At 40.7% G+C, this 25,398-nt stretch overlaps 2 protein-coding genes across 2 annotated transcripts in view; both read left to right on the top strand.

Annotated features, from left to right (window-relative positions):
• Positions 1-519: 519 nt before the first annotated feature.
• Positions 520-17,381, top strand: gnb5a (guanine nucleotide binding protein (G protein), beta 5a). The gene is made up of 11 exons (XM_060908487.1): positions 520-737; positions 7,430-7,566; positions 7,846-7,887; positions 8,269-8,345; positions 8,550-8,682; positions 8,919-9,062; positions 9,207-9,298; positions 9,444-9,492; positions 11,598-11,694; positions 14,891-15,057; positions 17,166-17,381. Exons 1-11 carry the CDS (start codon positions 626-628, stop codon positions 17,175-17,177), a joined length of 1,062 nt encoding a protein of 353 aa, XP_060764470.1. The 5' UTR covers positions 520-625; the 3' UTR covers positions 17,178-17,381.
• A 3,394-nt stretch (positions 17,382-20,775) lies between these two features.
• ap4e1 (adaptor related protein complex 4 subunit epsilon 1) overlaps positions 20,776-25,398 on the top strand; it is a 45,271-nt gene continuing 40,648 nt past the window's right edge. Inside the window, exons 1-4 of the mRNA XM_060914477.1 lie at positions 20,776-21,084; positions 21,189-21,260; positions 21,363-21,486; positions 21,579-21,652. Coding sequence (XP_060770460.1) covers positions 20,944-21,084; positions 21,189-21,260; positions 21,363-21,486; positions 21,579-21,652 — 411 coding nt within the window. The 5' untranslated portion in view covers positions 20,776-20,943. The remainder of the gene's footprint in view (positions 21,085-21,188; positions 21,261-21,362; positions 21,487-21,578; positions 21,653-25,398) is intronic.

Below are 25,398 nucleotides of genomic sequence, written 5' to 3'. Positions count from 1 at the left end.
GGGGCGGGGGAGGCGTCCCGGCTAGCCCCGGGAGAGCTAGCATTAGCTTCACCTGTTAGCTGCGTTTCGTCATCTTCGGCAGTTAACTTTTTACCCTTTTTGTTCCTCTTGGACGTCATCTGTGCCCCTTATCCTTTGTTTTCGTGCACTTCGTAAGGTAATAATTTCGCTTCGGGGCAGTTTTATTTAACTCTTGTCGAGAGCTCTCTCTCTAAGCCGCCATCCTCTCCGACCCCCACCGGAAGTTCTTGTGTGAAAATCTGATGATGTTTTAGGTCATATTTATGCAGAAATATAGAAAATTCTAAAGGGTTCACAAACTTTCAAGCACCACTGTGTAGAGCACAGATCAGTCAGGGTTTGTGGAGGAAGTGCGGCTCTGTCTGTGATCTTAGTGACCTGCTTTGATTTATTCCGGGCGCGAGCGCCTCACAGGATGCTGGAAGCAGGGCATCCTTCCCGTGACGTCACATCAGCTGCATCCGCCGCTCGCGCTCTAACATCATCATCATCATCCATCAGCCTTTAGTCCTGTTCGGGAAATAATAGCTACTACATAATAATAATAATATTTCTAATAACGCGCTTTGCTCAGATAAACATCTCATTCAGTGTGTAAAAGAAGATGGCTGCCCAGGAAGTGCAGCCGAGTGAGACCATCGCGAAGCTGAAATCCGAGTCGGAGACTCTGAAGACGAAGCTGGAAGAGGAGCGGGCCAAGCTGCATGATGTGGAGTGTGAGTATCAGAGACGAGCGGGCCTTCAGCACATCATCACACAGCTGGACCGGTTCACTCCTGCGGTTCTTTTCCCCCCTAAAATAATAATAAAAAAAATGCTTTGATGGAAAGAAAATCGTTTTTTCACAGGACGCAGTATGAAGCTGTGAGTTATTCATAGTATCTGTTTAGTGAGCATGAGCTATAATAATAATGCGTAATAACGCGTCTATCACTGTACATAATGACATAGACATGTATAATGCTATCCATGCTGTAGTCTAGTGTTTAGTACAGTATAGAGTGTTATAATGAGTAATAAGGGATCTATTCAGATTTGTGCTTGACAGCCTGTTTTAGGTTGCTGTAGCTCAGCTCTGTGACGACATTCTGCCAGAGAAGTGAGTGAAATAGAATACAGGAATATATCTACAGTACCAGCCAAAGGTTTGGACAGCTGGAAGAAGGGATTTTTTTTTGTGCAGATTGTTAATATAATATGCAAACAATCCCTACTCAGTCATCATGTGCTGTTTGATATATATTGATCTGAAGTAATAACTTGCACTATAGGAACAGTTACTACTGTATGTATGTATATATATATATATATATATATATATATATTTGTCCAGAATAATAATAGTGTCATTGTTAAAGATAAATAAATGGGTTTTACATATCGAGAAATATGTGATGTTTCTGGGTTCTCATCTCATCTCATTATCTGTAGCCGCTTTATCCTGTTCTACAGGGTCGCAGGCAAGCTGGAGCCTATCCCAGCTGACTACGGGCGAAAGGCGGGGTACACCCTGGACAAGTCGCCAGGTCATCACAGGGCTGACACATAGACACAGACAACCATTCACACTCACATTCACACCTACGCTCAATTTAGAGTCACCAGTTAACCTAACCTGCATGTCTTTGGACTGTGGGGGAAACCGGAGCACCCGGAGGAAACCCACGCGGACACGGGGAGAACATGCAAACTCCACACAGAAAGGCCCTCGCCGGCCACGGGGCTCGAACCCAAGACCTTCTTGCTGTGAGGCGACAGTGCTAACCACTACACCACCGTGCCGCCCTCAATAATAATATTTTTTTCTTTATTTTTATTAATTAAAAGACACTTCATGTCTTAATGATGGATGTTGTTTCTCTTTACTTAGTTGAGCGCTTCTTGACGTAATATGGATTACTACAGTTGTGGAATAGGGCTATTTAGTGTGTTTTTATTATTTACAGTTTGATCTCAAATGCGGGGTGGCACGGTGGTGTAGTGGTTAGCGCTGTCGCCTCACAGCAAGAAGGTCCTGGGTTTGAGACCCGTGGCTGGCAAGGGCCTTTCTGTGTGGAGTTTGCATGTTCTCCCCGTGTCCGCGTGGGTTTCCTCCGGGTGCTCCGGTTTCCCCCACAGTCCAAAGACATGCAGGTTAGGTTAACTGGTGACTCTAAATTGAGCGTAGGTGTGAATGTGAGTGTGAATGGTTGTCTGTGTCTATGTGTCAGCCCTGTGATGCCCTGGCGACTTGTCCAGGGTGTACCCCGCCTTTCGCCCGTAGTCAGCTGGGATAGGCTCCAGCTTGCCTGCGACCCTGTAGAACAGGATAAAGTGGCTACAGATAATGAGATGAGATGAGACCTGTTAACTGAAAAGCATTCCAGGTGACGACCTCATGAAGCTGGTTAAGATAATGCTAATGTTGTGCAAAGCGTCATCAAGGGAAACGCTGGCTACTTTTGAAGAATCTAAACTGTGAAACATATTCTGCTTCTGTAAACACTTTTTGTTTACCGCATAATTCCATATATCATATGGACACAAGTGTTTGCTGGGAAATACCCCACTCGTATTTTTCATGTGAACTATATCTGGGACATGGAGAACCAAAATCGTGACATAAATCTCTGTATGTCACTCGTGAGGAAATCAGTGAATTGTTTTGATAAATTTTGGTGCGTTTTGTTTGTGAATGTATCTATATACCCATCCATTATCTCTAGCTGCTTATCCTGTACAGGGTCGCAGGCAAGCTGGAGCCTCTCCCAGCTGACTATGGGCGAAAGGCGGGGTACACCCTGGACAAGTCGCCAGGTTATGGCAGGGCTGGCACAGAGACAAACAACCATTCACACTCACATTCACACCTACGGTCAATTTAGAATCACCAGTTAACCTAACCTGCATGTCTTTGGACTGTGGGGGAAACCGGAGCATCCGGAGGAAACCCACGCAGACACGGGGAGAACATGCAAACTCCACACAGAAAGGCCCTCGTTGGCCGCTGGGCTCGAACCCAAGACCTTCTTGCTGTGAGGTGACAGTGCTAACCACGACACCACCGTGCCACCCTGTGTCTATATAATAAAAAGAAAATCACAAATTGGCTTGAAGATATGAAGTTTATCTTCTCCTGTTGAAAACCTCATATTTTTCATGCGAAATACATCGTGGATCTGAGTAACACATTTAAATAATATTGGCTGGCATTTTTTCGTGGTATATCAGATATAGTCTTCGACTTGTTCAATATCATGCTAGCTGAATGGAATATATCTGATATACCACAAAAAAGGCCATTATTATTATTATTATTATTATTATTATTATTATACACACACACACACACACACACACTCTTTTCCAGTTTACTGATATCCATTGGTATGTTTTTCTCTTGTAAATATGTGTGAAGAATATCTAATGAAGTTTTGGTAGCCTTTCGGGTGTTCAACACGTCTTTCTCTTTCCCAACGAACAAAGAAATGCTTCTGCACATGTGCAGCAGAAAATTTTCTCACTGAATATTTGCATCAGCTCCGACGTGTGACATCATGTTGTCTTGACAACCATGCAATATCATAAACCATATTCAACACTCATTCTCCACTGGGTAGAGTGACATAATATATGTAGGATAAGCGATATGATAACAATATTGCATGCTATCAATAAACCTGCTAGAAGGGGTTAGAATGCATGTTTTTATGACTACATGTTAGAATGCACGTTTTTACATGTTTTTTTCATAGAATACATGTTTTTATTCCATTTCAAAGTGTCCTGTATATATAACATTTCCCAATATTTCACACTGATGACGTCACTCCCAGTGTTGTCCCGCTGACTACACATGCATTGTCAAAATGGTGAACCGGTTCAAAATTAAAATTCCTTTGATTCATTTGCGTATTTTTTTGGATGTGTCCACATATAATATAAAGAACATTACCCGGTGGCAAGAAGATATGAAGTTTATCTTCTTGTGTTGAAAAATGTTTTCACTTGTTCGCTTTGCTCACTCGTGAATATGTTCACCACTCAGAGATAAACGTCATATCTTTGTGCAACCTTGTAATATCCTCTCTCTCTCTCTCTCTCTCTCTCTCTCTCTCTCTCTCTCTCTCATATATATATATATATGTGTGTGTGATATATATACACACCTTCAAAAATAAAGATATGAAATGTTTCTACATTTAAAAATATATAAAGAGCAGTAAACGATAAACAGTAACAAATGAAAAAAGTTGATATCTAGTGTGACGACCCTTTGCTTAAAAATTAGTAATCTCAGGTACAATGTGTTCAGTTTTATAAGGAATTGAGCTGCAAGTTTTACTGAGCATGTTGCAGAAACAGACACAGTTCTTCTGGACATTTTGACTGTCACACTTACTTCTTATTTTTGCAGCAAAACCCAGCAGCCTTCATTCTATTTTTTGTCTGAAAAGTGTTGTCCCAGTATGGTTGTCTTATGTAATACGCTGCTTTCTTTATTGACATATAAACATTTTTTCTGTAGCATTTAATTTTTTAATGTAGAAACATTTAATTTTTGAAGGTATCTTTGCTTTACAGCATTTCTTTCATGTGCCTAAGACTTTTGCACAGTGCTGTAGATTTTTAATACCAATAACATTAGTGTGCCCTTCAAACAGGCTGTTTTGTCTTCACCTACCTTGTTGACAGTCATTCTACATGCCAAATATAACAAAGCATTAAGGTTTTTTTTAATACTCAGATTGTAAGGCTGTATGTGTCATTTAAGGCTGAAGATATTCTTTTGCATTATAAACTTAAGTATGAATAATTATACATTTAAGCTGTGCCCTGCAGTGTATGTGCAACCCTTTGACTGAAACCCATTTAATCAGTAAAAACAATAAGTCATAAGATAAACAGGATGTTTTATCCTTAAGACTCTTACTAACAGTATGGCCAAGGTAAAAGTCTGTCCCCTCAACTATTTGCTGTATTTTTCAAATATTGCCAGCACTGCATGACTTCGTCCAGCTCAATAAGTCAATACAGTTACTAAGATATAGCTACAAAGAATATTAATTTATAGAATTTCATTTATTTATTGTAATAATATGGTTGTCATGATAACCAAACAACCGTGTAATAAGCAACCCTGTACCAAACAGCCAAACTACCGTGTACCAAACAGCCAAGCAACCCAGGAATAAACAGTGAAACTACCCTGTGCCAAACAGCCCTGGAATAAACAGCCAAAATACCCTGTACCAAACAGCCAAACATCCCTGGAACAAATAACTAAGCATCCCTGTGACAAACAGCCAAGCAGCCCTGGAACAATCAGCCAAGCATCCCTGTAACAAACATCCAAGCATCCCTGTACCAAACAGCCAAGCATCCCTGTAACAATCAGCCAAGCAAGTCTGTAACAAACAGCCAAGCATCCCTGTAATGAACAGCCAATTGTCCCTGTAACGAACAGTCAAGCATCCTTTAATGAACAGCCAAGTATTCCTGTAATAATCGGCCAAGTGAGCCTGTAACAATCAGCCAAGCATCCCTGTAACAATCAGCCAAGCAAGTCTGTAACAAACAGCCAAGCATCCCTGTAATGAACAGCCAATTGTCCCTGTAACGAACAGTCAAGCATCCTTTAATGAACAGCCAAGTATTCCTGTAATAATCGGCCAAGTGAGCCTGTAACAATCAGCCAAGCATCCCTGTAACTATCAGCCAGGCATACCTTTAACAAACAGCCAAACTACCCTGTAACTATCAGCCAAGCAAGCCTGTAACTAACAGCCAAGCATCCTTTAATGAACAGCCAAGTATTCCTGTAATAATCGGCCAAGCGAGCCTGTAACAATCAGCCAAGCGAGCCTGTAACTTTCAGCCAAGCATCCCTGTAACTATCAGCCAAGCATACCTGTAACAAACAGCCAAGCGAGCCTGTAACTAACAGCCAAGCATCCTTTAATGAACAGCCAAGTATTCCTGTAATAATTGGCCAAGCGAGCCTGTAACAATCAGCCAAGCATCCCTGTAACTATCAGCCAAGCATACTTGTAACTATCAGCCGAGCATCCTTTAATGAACAGCTGAGTATTCCTGTAATAATCGGCCAAGCGAGCCTGTAACAATCAGCTAAGTGAGCCTGTAACTATCAGCCAAGCATCCCTGTAACTATCAGCCAAGCATCCCTGTAACTATCAGCCAAGCATACCTGTAACAAACAGCCAAGCAAGCATGTAACAAACAGCCAAGCGAGCCTGTAACTAACAGCCAAGCATCCTTTAATGAACAGCCAAGTATTCCTGTAATAATCGGCCAAGCGAGCCTGTAACAATCGGCCAAGCGAGCCTGTAACTATCAGCCAAGCATCCCTGTAACTATCAGCCAAGCATCCCTGTAACTATCAGCCAAGCATACCTGTAACAAACAGCCAAACTACCCTGTAACTATCAGCCAAGCAAGCATGTAACAAACAGCCAAGCGAGCCTGTAACAAACAGCCAAGCAAGCATGTAACAAACAGCCAAGCAACCCTGGAATAAACAGCCAAAATACCCTGTAACAAACAGCCAAGCATCCCTGTAACAAACTGCCAAGCATCCCTTAATGAGCTGCCAAGCATCCCTTAATGAACTGCCAAGCATCCCTTAATGAACCGCCAACTTACCCTGTAACAATCAGCCAAGCGAGCCTGTAACTATCAGCCAAGCATCCCTGTAACGAACAGCCAAACTACCCTGTAACAAACAGCCAAGCACGTCTGTAACAAACAACCAAGCAGTCCTGGAACAAACAACCAAGAAAGCCTGTAACAATCAGCCAATCATCCCTGTAACAATCAGCCAAACAGCCCTTAATGAACAGCCAAGCATCCTTTAATGAAAAGCCCAGCAAGCCTGTAACTATCAGTCAAGCAAGCATGTAACAAGCAGCTAAGCAACCCTGGAATAAACAGCCAAAATACCCTGTAACGAACAGCCAAGCATCCCTGTAACGAACAGCCAAGCATCCCTGTAACAAACTGCCAAGCATCCCTTAATGAACAGCCAAGCGAGCCTGTAACTATCAGCCAAGCTTCCCTGTAACAAACTGCCAAGCATCCCTGTAACAAACTGCCAAGCATCCCTTAATGAACTGCCAAATGGCCCTGTAACAAACAGCCAAGCAAGCCTGTAACAAGCAACTTGATTTTTATGACTCTAATGGTGAAACATCCTACTCATCATGTAAAGCCTTGTAATGTAATTGTCATACAGAATATTTCCGTACACTCTTTATACCTAATATTATTTTCCTAAGCTTAGTAGTGAGTGTGCTTATTGAAGGTTGAGTCTGAGTCGAGCATAAGACTATTTAGGCACCAGGTTTTCAAGCTCACTTCTATTAAGGGAAGAGTAAAATATAATCTATGAAACACCTGCTTCCTTACCCAGTGCACCAGGTGGCAGAGAAGGTGGAGTCTCTCGGCCAGTTCGTCATGAAGACCAGGAGAACTCTGAAAGGACATGGCAATAAAGTGCTTTGCATGGACTGGTGTAAAGACAAGAGGAGAATTGTGAGCTCGTCCCAGGTACAAAAATAAATCTTCTTCCATTGCCTTACCCCATACAGTATGAATTAATGGATTTTACACCCTGTGTAGTGCACTATTGGGTCCCACAGGAAGCCATTTAGGATTCTTGCTCCACAGGAAGTGTTGTTATCAGCAGAATAATTGCTGTGGTCTGACTGCAATTTGAGAGCTATCCATGATCCTTCAATCGTTTCTGCAAATAAAAAGACCCATTACATGACTGTTCTATTATGTTTTCAGAATATCTATACCTTATGTACTCTTTTTGTCCTGCAGGATGGAAAGGTGATTGTGTGGGATGCGTTTACAACCAACAAGGTACATGAATTACACTGAGTGTTTAAACTCATCAATAATAATACATATTTCTTTTACATCAGGGAGGGACTGATTTAAAAATATGTATCAAAGTTATTAAATCTGGCTGATTTATGATAATTTTTAAAGGGTGATCTTGTCCTAAAGTTAATCCTTTTGTGTGTGTGTGTGTGTGTGTGTAAGGCTAATTTTAGGGCACTCTTTTATCTGTAGCAAGCTTCCATACTCATAGCTTAGGAATTGTGATTCTGCGCTAAAAGAATCTCTGAGAATATTTGTAAATAGTGTTTAAAAATATTAAAAGTTTAAAGTTTCATTTAGGACAGATTTTTATACGGCCCCAGATGTTTAGCTGCTTACTTCTCGTGTTTTCCCCCATAGGAGCATGCCGTGACCATGCCATGTACATGGGTGATGGCCTGTGCTTATGCACCGTCTGGGTGTGCAGTAGCATGTGGGTGAGGACCTGGGCCCTTTTATGGCTTTTTACAAAGAAATCCAAAGGAATGATTGTTGTTGTGTTAGACATAAACAAAAATAATAATAAATTAATTTAAAGTTTTACAGTTCCAGCAGGGGCATAATTGTGAAGATAAGTAGCTGAGATATGTCCTCATTTTAAGTTGTATAGCCTTCTAAAATGAGCTATTTGTGTTTCGCAGTGGTCTTGACAACAAGTGTTCGGTGTACCCATTATCCATGGATAAGAATGAGAACCTGGCAGCGAAGAAGAAATCCGTGGCAATGCACACCAATTACTTGTCTGCCTGCAGCTTCACCAACTCAGATATGCAGGTCCGCAATATTTGTCTTCTTCTTTCTTTTTTAATTCAGCACTGAATAAAATGAAACTGTAAATACTATGTCGATCAGCATGTCACTTATAGCATGCTGAATCAAATCAGCATCTTAAACATGCTGATAATACAATAGAGCATCTCTTAGAACATGCCAAGATCCGCATTTGTTAGACCTCTATTATTAAAGGGCTGTTTTCCTACGTGTAAGGACTCTTTATGGCTCTTTTTCAGATCCTGACATCAAGTGGTGATGGAACATGTGCATTGTGGGATGTGGAAAGTGGGCAGCTGCTCCAGAGTTTCCATGGTCATGCAGCTGATGTGCTTTGCCTGGACCTTGCTCCCTCTGAGACCGGCAACACCTTTGTCTCTGGGGTTAGATTTCCAAAATACATCAGAAACATGTCGGCACTCTTACTACACTCTCTCTCTCTCTCTCTCTCTCTCTCTCTCTCTCTCAGAGGTACTATTGTCATCGTGCAATGACCTTTTTTCCCCATTTCCCTAACAATATCTCAGGGCTGTGATAAAAAGGCAAATGTATGGGACATGCGCTCAGGACAGTGCATCCAGTCATTTGAGACCCATGAGTCAGATATTAACAGTGTGCGGTGAGTTCACCTTCTAGCACACCATTTTATCTGAGCTATCAGTGTGGATTAACAGACAGTTGTGATTTTCAAGTATTCACATTACTGCTATATTCTAAAAGCCAGCTTTTTTCTTTAGTTCCTAATGCCTACCTGTTTGCTACAGATACTATCCGAGTGGGGACGCATTTGCCTCTGGCTCAGATGATGCTACTGTGAGTTTTCTCCTTTTTTTATTCTAGTTCCTTCATTAATTCTTATCATACTTACATAGTGAAGAGAATGGTAAAGAAGGCCAAGAGGACCCCAAAATCAGAATTGCACAGTGGCTGTGAGGATTTAAAATCAATTAGTAGACACCAGCTACATAAGAACAAGCTGGAAATACAGACAGTATGAAATAAGACACATGTAAAATGCTGAACCACCTGAATTTAATCAAGTATTATTGTAACTACAACTGCAATTATGTATTGTGTTGATCTTGTGAACTTTTTTGGCCGTGAACAACCCTGGCATGTTTGGTGAAAAATAGAGACTGTATTTCAGACTATAATGCTAGTGGATCAAAATGCTAATTTTGTGGCCTGAAAGCTGGTTGCCTCTGTCAGAAGGTTCGGATTTGTTTGTCGATAGACCTTTCACCTAGATAATAATACCAATTAGTATAAATATGGGCGGCACGGTGGTGTAGTGGTTAGCGCTGTCGCCTCACAGCAAGAAGATCCGGGTTCGAGCCCCGTGGCCGGCGAGGGCCTTTCTGTGTGGAGTTTGCATGTTCTCCCCGTGTCCGCGTGGGTTTCCTCCGGGTGCTCCGGTTTCCCCCACAGTCCAAAGACATGCAGGTTAGGTTAACTGGTGACTCTAAATTGACCGTAGGTGTGAATGTGAGTGTGAATGGTTGTCTGTGTCTATGTGTCAGCCCTGTGATGACCTGGCGACTTGTCCAGGGTGTACCCTGCCTTTCGCCCGTAGTCAGCTGGGATAGGCTCCAGCTTGCCTGCGACCCTGTAGAACAGGATAAAGCGGCTAGAGATAATGAGAGAGAGAGAGAGAGTATAAATATGGATGTGACTATAGGAAATCACGTGCACTGATTGGTCGAGAGATCCAGATTGTTTCTCAAGAATCACCTTGAACGACTAGACAAAATGGCGGTCAATCGCTTTGTCACTGTAAGTGAGGAAGAATTAGAAATTATGAAAGAAAACGCTGTTCCTAAAAGCACTGAAGATGCTACAAAGTTTGGTCTAAAACTATTCAAAGGGAAGGTGGAATTGTGATTTATTTTATCAATTTTAAAACCAAGTATTTTATGTGACTCGGCGTAGATAGTGACACAAGTCTGCGTACATTACCTTTGCATGCCACTTTTGACGTTTGAAATAATTTTTTTAAGACCCATCCATCCATTATCTCTAGCCGCTTATCCTGTTCTACAGGGTCACAGGCAAGCTGGAGCCTATCCCAGCTGACTACGGGCGAGAGGCGGGGTACACCCTGGACAAGTCACCAGGTCATCACAGGGCTGACACATAGATACAGACAACCATTCACACTCACATTCACACCTACGGTCAATTTAGAGTCACCAGTTAACCTAACCTGCATGTCTTTGGACTGTGGGGGAAACCGGAGCACCCGGAGGAAACCCACGCGGACACGGGGAGAACATGCAAACTCCACAGAGAAAGGCCCTCGCTGGCCGCTGGGCTCGAACCCAAGATCTTCTTGCTGTGAGGCGACAGCGCTAACCACTACACCACCGTGCTGCTTTTTTAAAGACAAATTTTAAAAATATTTTTTAATAATCACCTGTGTATTTATGCTAAAATAATTATCCACCTCAGGCTCAGTGAACGTCGGTGAATAATAACCGAGACGAAGTCTCACCTTCTGCGAATAATTATTAAATATACATCAAATCAACACAGAAAGTTGTGGGAACACAAATTCTATATTTTGCACTTGCCATCTGACTTTGAACCTGATTGTGAATATGTTTTGAATCGAAGACGAATGTCCACATACACAAACATAAGGATAAAAAGGAGCCTGAAATGTTCTACATGGACGAGTGATCCAACATCCTTTACAAGTATCTCTATTCTCATTAGACATTACAGGAAGAGGTTCATTGTTATTATCTCTAGTAAATTCTTCGATAAATTGCATTTTGCCAAAAATTGCATTTTGCCAAAAATTGCACACCTTAACAAACAAATTTATGACAAAAATTTTCGTATTCATCAAGGGTAACCAATAATTCTGATTGGAAGGACACTACTGCAGCTTTATCAGACTGATTTGTTTTCCTCAGTGTCGTCTGTATGACCTGAGGGCCGATAGAGAAGTGGCAATTTATTCTAAGGAGAGCATCATATTTGGAGCTTCCAGTGTAGACTTCTCTCTCAGTGGTAAGTGCTGCCTTTTACACCATTGCACTAAACAGTATGATTACTGGAAGAATACACGCATATCAGCCTTTTTAGAGAAAGAGTATGATATACATAGAAATATAATCAAATTTTGCATCCTTGACATCACAGAATTAATTTTATATATATATATATATATATATATATATATATATATATATATATATATATATATATATTATATATACAGTGGTGCTTGAAAGTTTGTGAACCCTTTAGAATTTTCTATATTTCTGCATAAATATGACCTAAAACATCATCAGATTTTCACACAAGTCCTAAAAGTAGATAAAGAGAACCCAGTTAAACAAATGAGACAAAAATATTATACTTGCTCATTTATTTATTGAGGAAAATGATCCAATATTACATATCTGTGAGTGGCAAAAGTATGTGAACCTTTGCTTTCAGTATCTGGTGTGACCCCCTTGTGCAGCAATAACTGCAACTAAACGTTTGCGGTAACTGTTGATCAGTCCTGCACACCGGCTTGGAGGAATTTTAGCCCGTTCCTCCGTACAGAACAGCTTCAACTCTGGGATGTTGGTGGGTTTCCTCACATGAACTGCTCGCTTCAGGTCCTTCCACAACATTTCGATTGGATTAAGGTCAGGACTTTGACTTGGTCATTCCAAAACATTCACTTTATTCTTCTTTAACCATTCTTTGGTAGAACGACTTGTGTGCTTAGGGTCGTTGTCTTGCTGCATGACCCACCTTCTCTTGAGATTCAGTTCATGGACAGATGTCCTGACATTTTCCTTTAGAATTCGCTGGTATAATTCAGAATTCATTGTTCCATCAATGATGGCAAGCCGTCCTGGCCCAGATGCAGCAAAACAGGCCCAAACCATGATACTACCACCACCATGTTTCACAGATGGGATAAGGTTCTTATGCTGGAATGCAGTGTTTTCCTTTTCCAAACATAACACTTCTCATTTAAACCAAAAAGTTCTATTTTGGTCTCATCCGTTCACAAAACATTTTTCCAATAGCCTTCTGGCTTGTCCACGTGATCTTTAGCAAACTGCAGACGAGCAGCAATGTTCTTTTTGGAGAGCAGTGGCTTTCTCCTTGGAACCCTGCCATGCACACCATTGTTGTTCAGTGTTCTCCTGATGGTGGGCTCATGAACATTAACATTAGCCAATGTGAGAGAGGCCTTCAGTTGCTTAGAAGTTACCCTGGGGTCCTTTGTGACCTCGCCGACTATTACATGCCTTGCTCTTGGAGTGATCTTTGTTGGTCGTCCACTCCTGGGGAGGGTAACAATGGTCTTGAATTTCCTCCATTTGTACACAATCTGTCTGACTGTGGATTGGTGGAGTCCAAACTCTTTCGAGATGGTTTTGTAACCTTTTCCAGCCTGATGAGCATCAACAACGCTTTTTCTGAGGTCCTCAGAAATCTCCTTTGTTCGTGCCATGATACACTTCCACAAACATGTGTTGTGAAGATCAGACTTTGATAGATCCCTGATCTTTAAATAAAACAGGGTGCCCACTCACACCTGATTGTCATCCCATTGATTGAAAACACCTGACTCTAATTTCACCTTCAAATTAACTGCTAATCCTAGAGGTTCACATACTTTTGCCACTCACAGATATGTAATATTGGATCATTTTCCTCAATAAATAAATGGCCAAGTATAATATTTTTGTCTCCTTTGTTTAACTGGGTTCTCTTTATCTACTTTTAGGACTTGTGTGAAAATCTGATGATGTTTTAGGTCATATTTATGCAGAAATATAGAAAATTCTAAAAGGTTCACAAACTTTCAAGCACCACTGTAGATAGATAGAGAGAGAGAGAGAGAGAGAGAAACACCCATACACCTGCTGTTTTATGCTGTTATCTAATCAGCCAATCCCTTGACAGCAACTCAATGCATAAAATCATGCAGATACAAATCAAGAGCTTCAGATAATGTTCACTTCAAACATCACAGTGGGAAAAATTGTGATCTCTGTGACTTTCACTGTGGCATGGGTGTTGGTGCCAGATGGACTAGTTTGAGTATTTCAGAAACTGCTGATCTCCTGGGGTTTTCACACACAACAGTCTCTAGAGTTTACACAGAATGGTGCGAAAAACAAAAAAACATGGAGTGAGCGACAGTTCTGTGGGTGGAAACAAACACCTTGTTGATAAGAGAGGTCAGAGGAAAATGGCCAGATTGGTATGAACTTCCAGGAAGGATATAGTAACTCATAGCAACACTTTACAACCGTGGTGAGCAGAAAAGCATCTCAGCATGCAACAGTAGAAGACCATATTGGGTTCCAGTCCTGCCAGCCAAGAACAGGAGTCTTAGGATCAAGAGCAAGGTCCTATTAAAGTGGCCAGTGAGTGTATGTATATAGTACTAGTCAAGTTTGGACACACCTTCTAATTAAGTGTTTTTTCTTTATTTGTATTAATTAAAATATGCTTCATGTCTTAAAGTAATGACGGATGTTGTTTCTCTTTGCTTAGTTGAGCTGTTCTTGATATAATATGGATTAATACAGTTGTGGAATAGGGCTATTTACTCCATTTTTATTATTTACTATTTACTGTTTGATCTCAAACACATTAAGAAGGCAAGAAATTGCACTAATTAACTTTTGACGAGGCACCTGTTAATTGAAAAGCATTCCAGGTGACTCCCTCATGAAGCTGATTAAGATAATGCCGATAGTGTGTAAAGCATTGTCAAAGTAAACATTGGCTACTTTGAAGAATCTAAAATATGAAACATATTTTGTTTTTTTAACACTTTTTTGTTTACCACATTCCATCTATGTTCCATATGTTATTTCATAGTTTTGACGTCTTCAGTATTGTTCTACAATGTAGAAAATAGTCAAAATACAGAAAGACCTATGAATGAGTAGGGGTGTACAAACTTTTAACTGGTGCTGTATAATATGTAAATACAAGGGTAAGTCAAATGAAAAGCTTTTCACTGATTATTCCAAATAGATGTCACAAAAGTGCATAGTATTTTTCTACATACATATCCCCATTTTGTTCAATGCAAGTGTGCCAGTCTGGATTCTTCTATAAAAAATGAATTCTTCTGGTTGAGACACTGAAATTAACATTTTCATTTGACTCACCCTCGTATTTACTGTACATAATATACAATCTAGCATTGATGTACTGTACTGTATATTGTGTCTTGCAGGCAGACTACTATTTGGTGGCTACAACGACTACACCATTAACGTGTGGGACGTTCTAAAGGGAACTCGCGTATCCATTTTGTTCGGACACGAGAACAGAGTCAGTACCCTTCGCATCTCTCCAGATGGGACCGCGTTCTGCTCAGGGTCCTGGGACCACACTTTACGTGTAAGAAAACAAAGTATATTTTGAGATTTTATTTCATACTAATATGTTTTGCTTAATATTTAACTGAAAGCAAATGATTGTAAGTCTTTCATCTTTTGCACCCTTGCAGAAGGGGGAGGAGTTATACAGTTTGATGGCCACTGATAGGAAAGACCTCCAGAATGCCACAGGAGATCTTTCCTACCAGTGGCCATCAAACTGTATAACTCCTCCCCCTTCTGCAAGATGGACAGCTGATCAATCATGACAATAAAACCAATATCATGTGCAATATTCTGAGTGGTCATGTACAATAATGTTTCTTTCACAACACCATGTGCAATATTGTTTTCCCCAACAAATGTGCAATATTTACTTTCACCATTAGGTTAGTCTCTTGCGTACATAACTTGTTTTATTTCTACTGTTAGAATGCTAACCATCGAGGCACTGGTGTTTGCATTTTCTATTCCCCTTATGTAACTTACAGTATTTCTGTTGTTGTACTATTAAGCACTGTTTTTTCGGCATTTATTTCTTGCACAGTTCTTATCACGTTTTTTCCCCCCCTCCAGCTTGTACTGTTGTATTTTAATTTATACCGTTTTGTTATAGAGCGACTTCTGGCACAAGAATTTCCCTCGGGCTTAATAAAGTTTTATCTTATCGATATCTTATCTTTACATTTTACATACTAAAATGTCTCTTTTTTTATTATCTTAAACATATCTTCCTTTGCATTTTGTTGTGGATTCTGTATTAACTACTTAATCAAGATATAAAAGGTTCACGGAATTTATAGCACATTTTTATGATCCAGCGTTATTGTCAGTAATAAAGCTGGTAAATTGATCACAGACTGATCTAGCTCTATAACTGAGCTGTTAAACTACATCCCAGTGCTGTAACCATTAAGGGACTGGACAAAACTATGATTCCTAACATTATGACACCTTTCTAAATACAAGTCATACTCTTCTGGACCTTAATCAATACAATCATGCGAAAGTTTTGCCGTCTCTCATGATCAATTTATCATGATTCAGAGAAAGGAAAATACCTTTTTGTAGAACATAGTCGAGTTATTTACATGATGAAAATGTATTTTAAGTATTCTCATTGTGGTTGAATTGGACTAAAATTCAGACTCTGAATCAGATTATAAGAACAGTTAGTCCATGTGTACAAAGTTTGGTCTAAAACTATTCAAAGGGAAGGTGGAATTGTGATTTATTTAATCAATTTTAAAACAAAGTATTTTATGTGACTCAGCGTAGATAAGTGACACAAGTCTGCGTGTATTACATTTGCATGCCACTTTTGACGTTTGAAATAATTTTTTGAATACGATTTTTAAAATATTTTTTAATAATCACCTGTGTATTTATACTAAAACAATTATCCGCCTCAGGCTCAGTGAATTGTCTTATCTTATCTTAATTTATCGATATCTTATCTTTAGATGGAGTACATGGTTCAGAGAAAAGAAAATACCTTTTTGTAGAACATAGTCGAGTTATTTACATGATCTCATCTCATTTCATTATCTGTAGCCGCTTTATCCTGTTCTACAGGGTCGCAGGCAAGCTGGAGCCTATCCCAGCTGACTACGGGCGAAAGGCGGGGTACACCCTGGACAAGTCACCAGGTCATCACAGGGCTGACACATAGACACAGACAACCATTCACACTCACATTCACACCTACGCTCAATTTAGAGTCACCAGTTAACCTAACCTGCATGTCTTTGGACTGTGGGGGAAACCGGAGCACCCGGAGGAAACCCACACGGACACGGGGAGAACATGCAAACTCTGCACAGAAAGGCCCTCGCCGGCCACGGGGCTCGAACCCGGACCCTCTTGCTGTGAGGCGACAGCGCTAACCACTACACCACCGTGCCACCGTATTTACATGATGAAAATGTATTTTAAGTATTCTCATTGTGGTTGAATTGGACTAAAATTCAGACTCTGAATCAGGTTATAAGAACAGTTAGTCCACGTGTACTATACAGCTACAACATGAGTAACCTTTTTTATTTTAACATTCAGTTTTATTTGTAAGATATTTAATGTGTATCACAGCAAACTTCAGCCAGTTTTCATCCTCTTCCTTTGTCTTTGCAGGTCTGGGCTTGAACAGCAGCTTGCATTGCCTACTTGGATCTGTTTGGCATTGACATCAACAGCAACATTTACTAGAACAACTATTAACTTAAAGTGTTGGATTTATAAGAAATGCACAGTAGAGTAGAACAGGGTTGAAGAGAGACTAGTCTATACAGACGAGCACAATGTTATTTAGATTTTTTTGTATGTATGTATGTATATGTGTGTGTGTGTGTGTGTATATATATATATATATATATATATATATATATATATATATATATATACAGGACCAAAACTTGGCCAGAGACACTAACTGCATCTGAAATTATATACTATGGGCTGTTTATCAGAGTAAATACTTCTCACTAATACACGAAGTGCATGCAATTTATAAACAACACTATAAATAATGGGGTGCTTCTCTGTGTTCATGTCACCTGCTAGCTTCGGCTATGAGTGAATAAACAAGCCAGTGCTTGAACGGAATAAGTTAATATATAAATGGCAGCAATTGTGAGGAAGTTTTCTTATATTTACTATTGAAAGAGGCAGTTTCCTATTTGTTGTTGGTTTTTTTTAATGAACACAAATACTACTCAGTTGGCCATATTTAAAATGACAAGGTAATACATGGACGTATTAGATTTCAGCTACATCTGAAGCTATTGGACACTTCTTACCCATCAACTGTACTAATAACTAGCCCTCTTCTTACAAACTCCTCCTGGAATTGGCCACTTTGTTCCATTTATGTCTAGGAAAAAAAAATCAAACGATAGCCGGCATGAGTCATTAAACTCAATTGCAAATGTATCTCTGTCTTGTGATAATGTCTTTAAAACACAGATAGATGAACTGCACTTACCGCTGTGTAACTCTTTGTAGGAGGCTTGTGTGTTCAGTTATGATTTCAGATTCTAGTCTAAAATAGCAAAGCAGTCAGCTGGAAGAAGGGATTTTTTTTTGTGCAGATTGTTAATATAATATGCAAACAATCCCTACTCAGTCATCATGTGCTGTTTGATATATATTGATCTGAAGTAATAACTTGCACTATAGGAACAGTTACTACTGTAGCGATATGTATGTATGTATATATATTTGTCCAGAATAATAATAGTGTCATCGTTAAAGATAAATAAATGGGTTTTACATATCGAGAAATATGTGATGTTTCTGGGTTCTCATCTCATTATCTCTAGCTGCTTTATCCTGTTCTACAGGGTTGCAGGCAAGCTGGAGCCTATCCCAGCTGACTACGGGCGAAAGGCGGGGTACACCCTGGACAAGTCACCTGGTTATCGCAGGGCTGAAACAGAGACAAACAACCATTCACACTCACATTCACACCTACGGTCAACTTAGAGCCACCAATTAGCCTAACCTGCATGTCTTTGGACTGTGGAGGAAACCGGAGCACCCGGAGGAAACCCACGTGGACACGGGGAGAACATGCAAACTCCACACAGAAAGGTCCTCGCTGGCCACTGGGCTCGAACTCGGACCTTCTTGCTGTGAGGCGACAGCGCTAACCACTACACCACCGTGCCGCTGTATGTGGGAACAGTTTTTGAATTTCTTGTCTAACTTTCTCAGCTTTCTTGCCAAAAACCATTGATAACATACTCAAGGTCTTGGCTATCTATATGTGAAGGAAAAAGTTTATATCATATTCTGAAGATGAATGGGTTACCTTTTTTTGCAAAATGTAATGATACATTTGGGAATCTGGGACACATACAGTATTGGGTTAGGTTTCAGAATTCACAATCAACATATTCTACTGCTGTATGAACAAAGTAGAGTAATATATTATAGAGTTATATATTAAGATGTTGGCCAAAGAAGCATTCTTTAGTAGAATAACTCATTGCAAGTTAGGATTTAAAAAAAAAAAACCTACCAACATCAAGCTCTAAAATTATACCACATTATAGACTAAGAAAAAATATCTGCATACTAAGTCGGAGGATTTCGATATTTCTCATTCCTCTGATTATTATAAGAAAAAACCCACCAGCATTTAATGTACATAAAATCCAACAATGCAAGCATGGTTATGAGAAGTTTCATGTACTCATTCATACTATACATCCATTATATCCCCTCACTTTTCCTCTCTACTTATCATGTGCCAAAAGTATATGGACACCTGACCATCCCACCCATATGTATTTGTTGAAAATCCCATTCCAGCTTTATTCCCCTTTTGCTCTTATAATATCCTTCACTCTTCTAGGAAGACTTTCCACTAAATTTTGGATTGTGACTATGGGGATTTGTGATCATTCAGCCACAAGAGCATTAATGAGGTCATTGATGTTGAGCTTAGGGTTCATTCGGTGTTCCAGTTCATCCTAAAGATGCTCAGTGGGGTTGAGGTCAGGGCTCTGTGCAGGTCACACGAATTCTTCTACTCCAAACTCGGCAAAGCATGTTGTCATGGAGCTCGCTTTGTGCACAGGGGCATTGTGAAACTAGAACAGGTCTTAGTTCCACTGAAGGGTAATTGTAATTCTACAGCATAGAAAGACATTTTGTACAATTGTATGCTTCCAACTTTGTGAAAACAGTTTGGGGAAGGAACATTTATAGGTATGATGGTCAGGTGTCCACAAATTTGTGAGTTTTTATGGGTCAGTGGGTTAAGACTCTGGGTTACTGATCGGAAAGGCAGGAGGGGTTGCCGCTGTTGGGTTCTTGGGCAAGGCCCTTAACCCTATCAGCTCAACCTCTCCAGAACAACCTTATATAGAAGTAGTGAAAAAGATGTAAAAGGAGAAGATGAAATAAACTAGCCTAGTATTACAGCATTTTTTTTTTCTTCCTCAAGAGTTCCTATTTGGGGCGGCACGGTGGTGTAGTGGCTAGCAAGAAGGTCCTGGGTTCGAGCCCAGCCGCTGACGAGGGCCTTTCTGTGCGGAGTTTGCATGTTGTCCGCGTGGGTTTCCTCCGGGTGCTCCGGTTTCCCCCACAGTCCAAAGACATGCAGGTTAGGTTAGGTTAACTGGTGACTCTAAATTGACCGTAGGTGTGAATGTGAGTGTGAATGGTTGTCTGTGTGTCAGCCCTGTGATGACCTGGCGACTTGTCCAGGGTGTACCCCGCCTCTCGCCCATAGTCAGCTGGGATAGGCTCCAGCTTGCCTGCGACCCTGTAGAACAGGATAAAGCAGCTACAAATAATAGATGGATGGATGGATGGAGTGCCTGTTTGACCACACCCACTTTTATGACGTCATACGCAAAAGTGCAAAGTGCCACAGCAAGGGATTTAGTAACTTTGACTTTCACTTATCGGGCAAGAAAATGAAATCCGCTACGTTTAACTGAATTCACTCTTACTATCATTATTTCCTTCAATTTTGTTTATTTCAATATACGGGCTGGATGGTAAATAATGAGCTGTGTTTAATGGTTGACTCCAGCAGGTGGCGCTAGCAAGCATTTTGCTTAAATTCACCACAGAAGAAGATACAGGATATGACAGTGCGTTCTTGCTGTCAAACCTGGGCTGAATTCCAAATATCTCTCTAGTGCACTAGGCGAAGGGGATATAAATCATTGCTTAACAACCTCTGTAGTGCACGTTTCTAGGGGACATGGCGGTGTTTGGGATTGAACCAGCGGCTAGTTTCAGTGCTGTAAACATTTCTCCTTTTCAGTGTCCAGCGACTTTATGACTATCTTTAAGCTGTTTATTTTGGGGGGACGTTTGTGCATTTGGTGTCCCAAAAGACAGAAGTGCCCGAAAGAACAGGGCTGCTTTATAATTTGTGCCTTTCCGAGCTGCAATGAGTGATGTTGTTGAGAAGACCCTCAGTGCTCTGCCGAGTCTGCTGTCGCTCGATTCTCAGCCTGGAGCCTCCAAACTTTCACCCACCTCTAAACTAGGACACCTGGTCAGAAGCATCACTGAACTCACATCCAAGAATGTGAGTGTTTTGTTCACAAATCCTTCCTGACACACAGTGGAAATGCATTATTTTGCCATCAGGTTGGAGCAGTGCTAACTCATCATTTTATTTTTTTCCTTCAGGAAGAAGAGAAGCTCATCACTAAAGAACTGGCTGCTATTAAAGATCAGATCTCATCACCTTATACTACAATGGTGAACCTGCTTTACAGCCCTCATGGCCTGTCTATGTCTCTGGTACTGTAGATGAATATCAAAATGCATACATCTATATCTATATATTCTTTTCCTGTTCAGAGACAGATGCGAGAGCTGATGGTGAGAGCCATGTATTGTGAGATGCTTGGCTATGAAGCCTCTTTTACTTACATCCATGCCATCAAACTGGCTCAGCAAGGCACCGTACTGGAGAAGAGAGTCGGTATGTTACACACTTTAACATTAATTAGGATGCTTGATGATATCTGAAGCTGATTTTCCACTCTGTGCTTGTTCTCTCTCATGTGATCGCAGGTTACCTTGCAGTGTCACTGTTTCTTAATGAGAGTCATGAACTGCTGTTACTGCTGGTCAATACAGTCTTAAAGGTGCGTATGTTTATTGGATTCAGCACAAAGCAGCATGTGAACATCTGGATCTTCTCTGGACTACCTATGTGTCAACTTTTACAGTTTATTTACATATGGGTAGTTTGTTTAATCCTTATTATACACAGAATCCAAAAAAGATAAGCCTTATTTACATTGGAGCTCTGTTTAGAAGAAGAAGAAACCTTTATTTGTCACATGCACAGTGAAATTCATCCTCTGCATTTAACCCATCTGAAGCAGTGAACACACGCACGTGCACACACACCCAGAGCAGTGGGCAGCCACACCAGAGTGCCCAGGGAGCAGTCAGGGGTTCGGTACCTTGTTCAAGGGCACCTCAGCCCAAGGCCGCCCCACGTCAACTTGACCGCATGTCTTTGGACTGTGGGGGAAACCGGAGCACCCGGAGGAAACCCACGCAGACACGGGGAGAACATGCAAACTCCACACAGAAAGGCCCTCGCCAGCTGCTGGGTTCGAACCTGGAACCTTCTTGCTGTGAGGTGACAGTGCTAACTACTACACCACCGTGACGCCCAAAAAAAAAAGTCACCACATTTTTGCTGTGAATGTCATTCCGTTACCGCAGCCAAATTGTTTAATAGTCTTGATGACAGTATCAAGAAATCTTTTTCTGTGAGGGTTTTTTTTTACTAATAATTACTGGTCTAAAATTAATTATTAGCCTACGTATTTTGTACGTATTTGGCACTAATCTGACCTTTGATATTTTATCTGATGCTATACAGAATGTACTGAAAACCATATTTAAAAATCATCACCCCAATTACATTAGTATCACTTCAGCAAAATACAGTTAAAAGAAGTATATAAAAATATAGATAAAAATATAAATATATTCAGAAATTAGCAAAGATTAATAATAATAATAATAATAATAATAAACAATAATAAGAAACTACATTAAACAATTCTGCATAGCATCAGATAAAATATCAAAAGTCAGATTAGTGCCAATACTTAAATACGTACAAAATACGCAGGATAATAATTAACTTTAGACCAATAATTATTAGTAAAAACCCTCACAGAAAAAGATTTCTTGATACTGTCATCAAGACTATTAAACAATTTGGCTTCGGTAACGGAATGACATTCACAGCAAAAATGTGGTGACTTTTTTTTTTAAGTTGCAGTACTCAAGATAATAGTACTAAATAAAATTTTCACACTGTATGGGGTATCTTTTGACCCTAAAAAAGCACAGAAAAATTGGCTATGTTTAACTCTGAACGCAGAATCTTTTATGAGGAAAGCAAAGTAAAGTCAGTAACGGAATTACGTCAGAAAAAACTGTACTTTCATTTCTTAAAATTCAAACCAAGATTTTGCTGAAGTGATACTAATGTAATTGGGGTGATGATTTTTAAATATGGTTTTCAGTACATTTTGCCTTGGATTCTATACTTTAGCAATATCGCTGAGCTGACAAGTTAAGGCAATCTTAATAATTTCATAATTTTGGCCTCTCTGCTGAAGAATTGCCCATATAGAGTTAAACATGAAATCCTGCAATAAGACAAGAAGATAATTGGGGTGTCACGGTGCATTCCAGTCACGATTCGATTCATGAATCTGGCTTGACAATTTCGTTCGAACTGGCCATTTCATACCGGGACAATCTGAATAGATCTGCAAAATTGGGCTCATCTGGCTCCACCTAGTTCCCATAATGCCATTTGTAAGAATCCACCATGTCCAAATTCTCATTATCTCTAGCCGCTTTATCCTGTTCTACAGGGTCGCAGGCAAGCTGGAGCCTATCCCAGCTGACTACGGGCGAAAGGCGGGGTACACCCTGGACAAGTCGCCAGGTCATCACAGGGCTGACACATAGACACAGACAACCATTCACACTCACATTCACACCTACGCTCAATTTAGAGTCACCAGTTAACCTAACCTGCATGTCTTTGGACTGTGGGGGAAACCGGAGCACCCGGAGGAAACCCACGCGGACACGGGGAGAACATGCAAACTCTGCACAGAAAGGCCCTCGCCGGCCACGGGGCTCGAACCCGGACCTTCTTGCTGTGAGGCGACAGCGCTAACCACTACACCACCGTGCCGCCCCTCATGTCCAAATTAAAACAACCAATCAGAGACATGAGGTGTGTTTGACAGTGTCAATTACTGCTCATGCACAGGCTCCGCGCATGTTTCGCTTGTGAAAACATTACCCTAGAATCAGAATCGGAATCAAGTTTATTGCCATGCAAGGAATTTGCTTTGGTGATCGGTGCTTGAACAGTTAAAATAGAAGAGGTTTTTTTAGCAAAGTAGCTATATACATAGAATAAAAAAATAGAAGAATCTGAAATATACAAATTTGAAAAGTGGACAAATTTAAGGGGAAAGTGCATGAGTTGTTGAAATCCAAGCCGTACAACATGTCCTGGAATGTGCAAAAATAGGTCACATGATGAAGCTGGAGAAGAGACTACAGTGGAGGAAATAATTATTTGATCCCTTGCTGATTTTGTAAGTTTGTCCACTGACAAAGAAATGAACATTCTATAATTTTAATGGTAGGTTTATTTTAACAGTGAGAGACAAAACATCAAAAAGAAAATCCAGAAAATAACTTCATATAAAAGATATAAACTGATTTGCATTTCTTTGAGTGAAATAAGTATTTGAACCCTCTAGCAAACAAGACTTAGTATTTGATGGCAAAACCCTTGTTGGCAAGCACAGCGGTCAGACGTTTCTTGTAGTTGATGACCAGGTTTGCGCACATGTCAGGAGGGATTTTGGTCACATCCTCTTTGCAGATCATCTCTAGATCATTAAGGTTTTGAGGCTGTTGCTTCGCAACTCGGAGCTTCAGCTCCCTCCATAGGTTTTCTATGGGATTAAGGTCCGGAGACTGGCTAGGCCACTCCATGACCTTAATGTGCTTCTTCTTGAGCCACTCCTTTGTTGCCTTGGCTGTATGTTTTGGGTCATTGTCGTGCTGGAAGACCCATCCATGACCCATTTTCAGTGTCCTGGCAGAGGGAAGGAGGTTGTCACTCAGGATTTTACGGTACATGGCCGCGTCCATTCTTCCGTTGATGCGGTGAAGTAGTCCTGTGCCCTTAGCAGAGAAACATCCCCAAAGCATAATGTTTCCACCTCCATGCTTGACAGTGGGGATGGTGTTCTTTGGGTCATAGTCAGCATTTTTCTTCCTCCAAACACGGCGAGTTGAGTTAATGCCAAAGAGCTCGATTTTGGTCTCATCGGACCACAGCACCTTCTCCCAATCACTCTCAGAATCATTCAGGTGTTCATTGGCAAACTTCAGACGGGCCTGCACATGTGCCTTCTTGAGCAGGGGGACCTTGCAGGCACTGCAGGATTTTAATCCATTACGGCGTAATGTGTTACCAATGGTTTTCTTGGTGACTGTGGTCCCAGCTGCCTTAAGGTCATTAACAAGCTCCTCCCGTGTAGTTCTAGGCTGATCTCTCACCTTTCTCGTGATCATTGATACCCCACGAGGTGAGATCTTGCGTGGGGCCCCAGACTGAGGTCGATTGATGGTCATTTTGTATTTCTTCCATTTTCGAACTATTGCACCAACAGTTGTCTCCTTCTCACCCAGCTTCTTGCTTATGGTTTTGTAGCCCAGTCCAGCCTTGTGCAGCTCTACAATCTTGTCCCTGACATCCTTAGACAGCTCTTTGGTCTTGCCCATGTTGGAGAGGTTGGAGTCTGATTGATTCTGTGGACAGGTG

Source organism: Neoarius graeffei, chromosome 2 (assembly GCF_027579695.1).
Source record: "Neoarius graeffei isolate fNeoGra1 chromosome 2, fNeoGra1.pri, whole genome shotgun sequence".
Classification (NCBI taxonomy): Eukaryota; Metazoa; Chordata; class Actinopteri; order Siluriformes; family Ariidae; genus Neoarius; species Neoarius graeffei.
Note: the sequence above shows the minus strand (reverse complement) of the source record. Positions and strands in the feature narration are given on the sequence as shown.

What these genes read in the sequence shown, in the direction of transcription:
- gnb5a (XM_060908487.1), top strand. Translation starts at nt 626, where the DNA reads ATGGCTGCCCAGGAAGTGCAGCCGAGTGAGACCATCGCGAAGCTGAAA. An exon ending in ATGCGTTTACAACCAACAAG is followed by an intron (nt 7,888 to 8,268) that starts GTACATGAATTA and finishes TTTCCCCCATAG; the next exon opens with GAGCATGCCGTGACCATGCC. An exon ending in GGGTGTGCAGTAGCATGTGG is followed by an intron (nt 8,346 to 8,549) that starts GTGAGGACCTGG and finishes TGTGTTTCGCAG; the next exon opens with TGGTCTTGACAACAAGTGTT.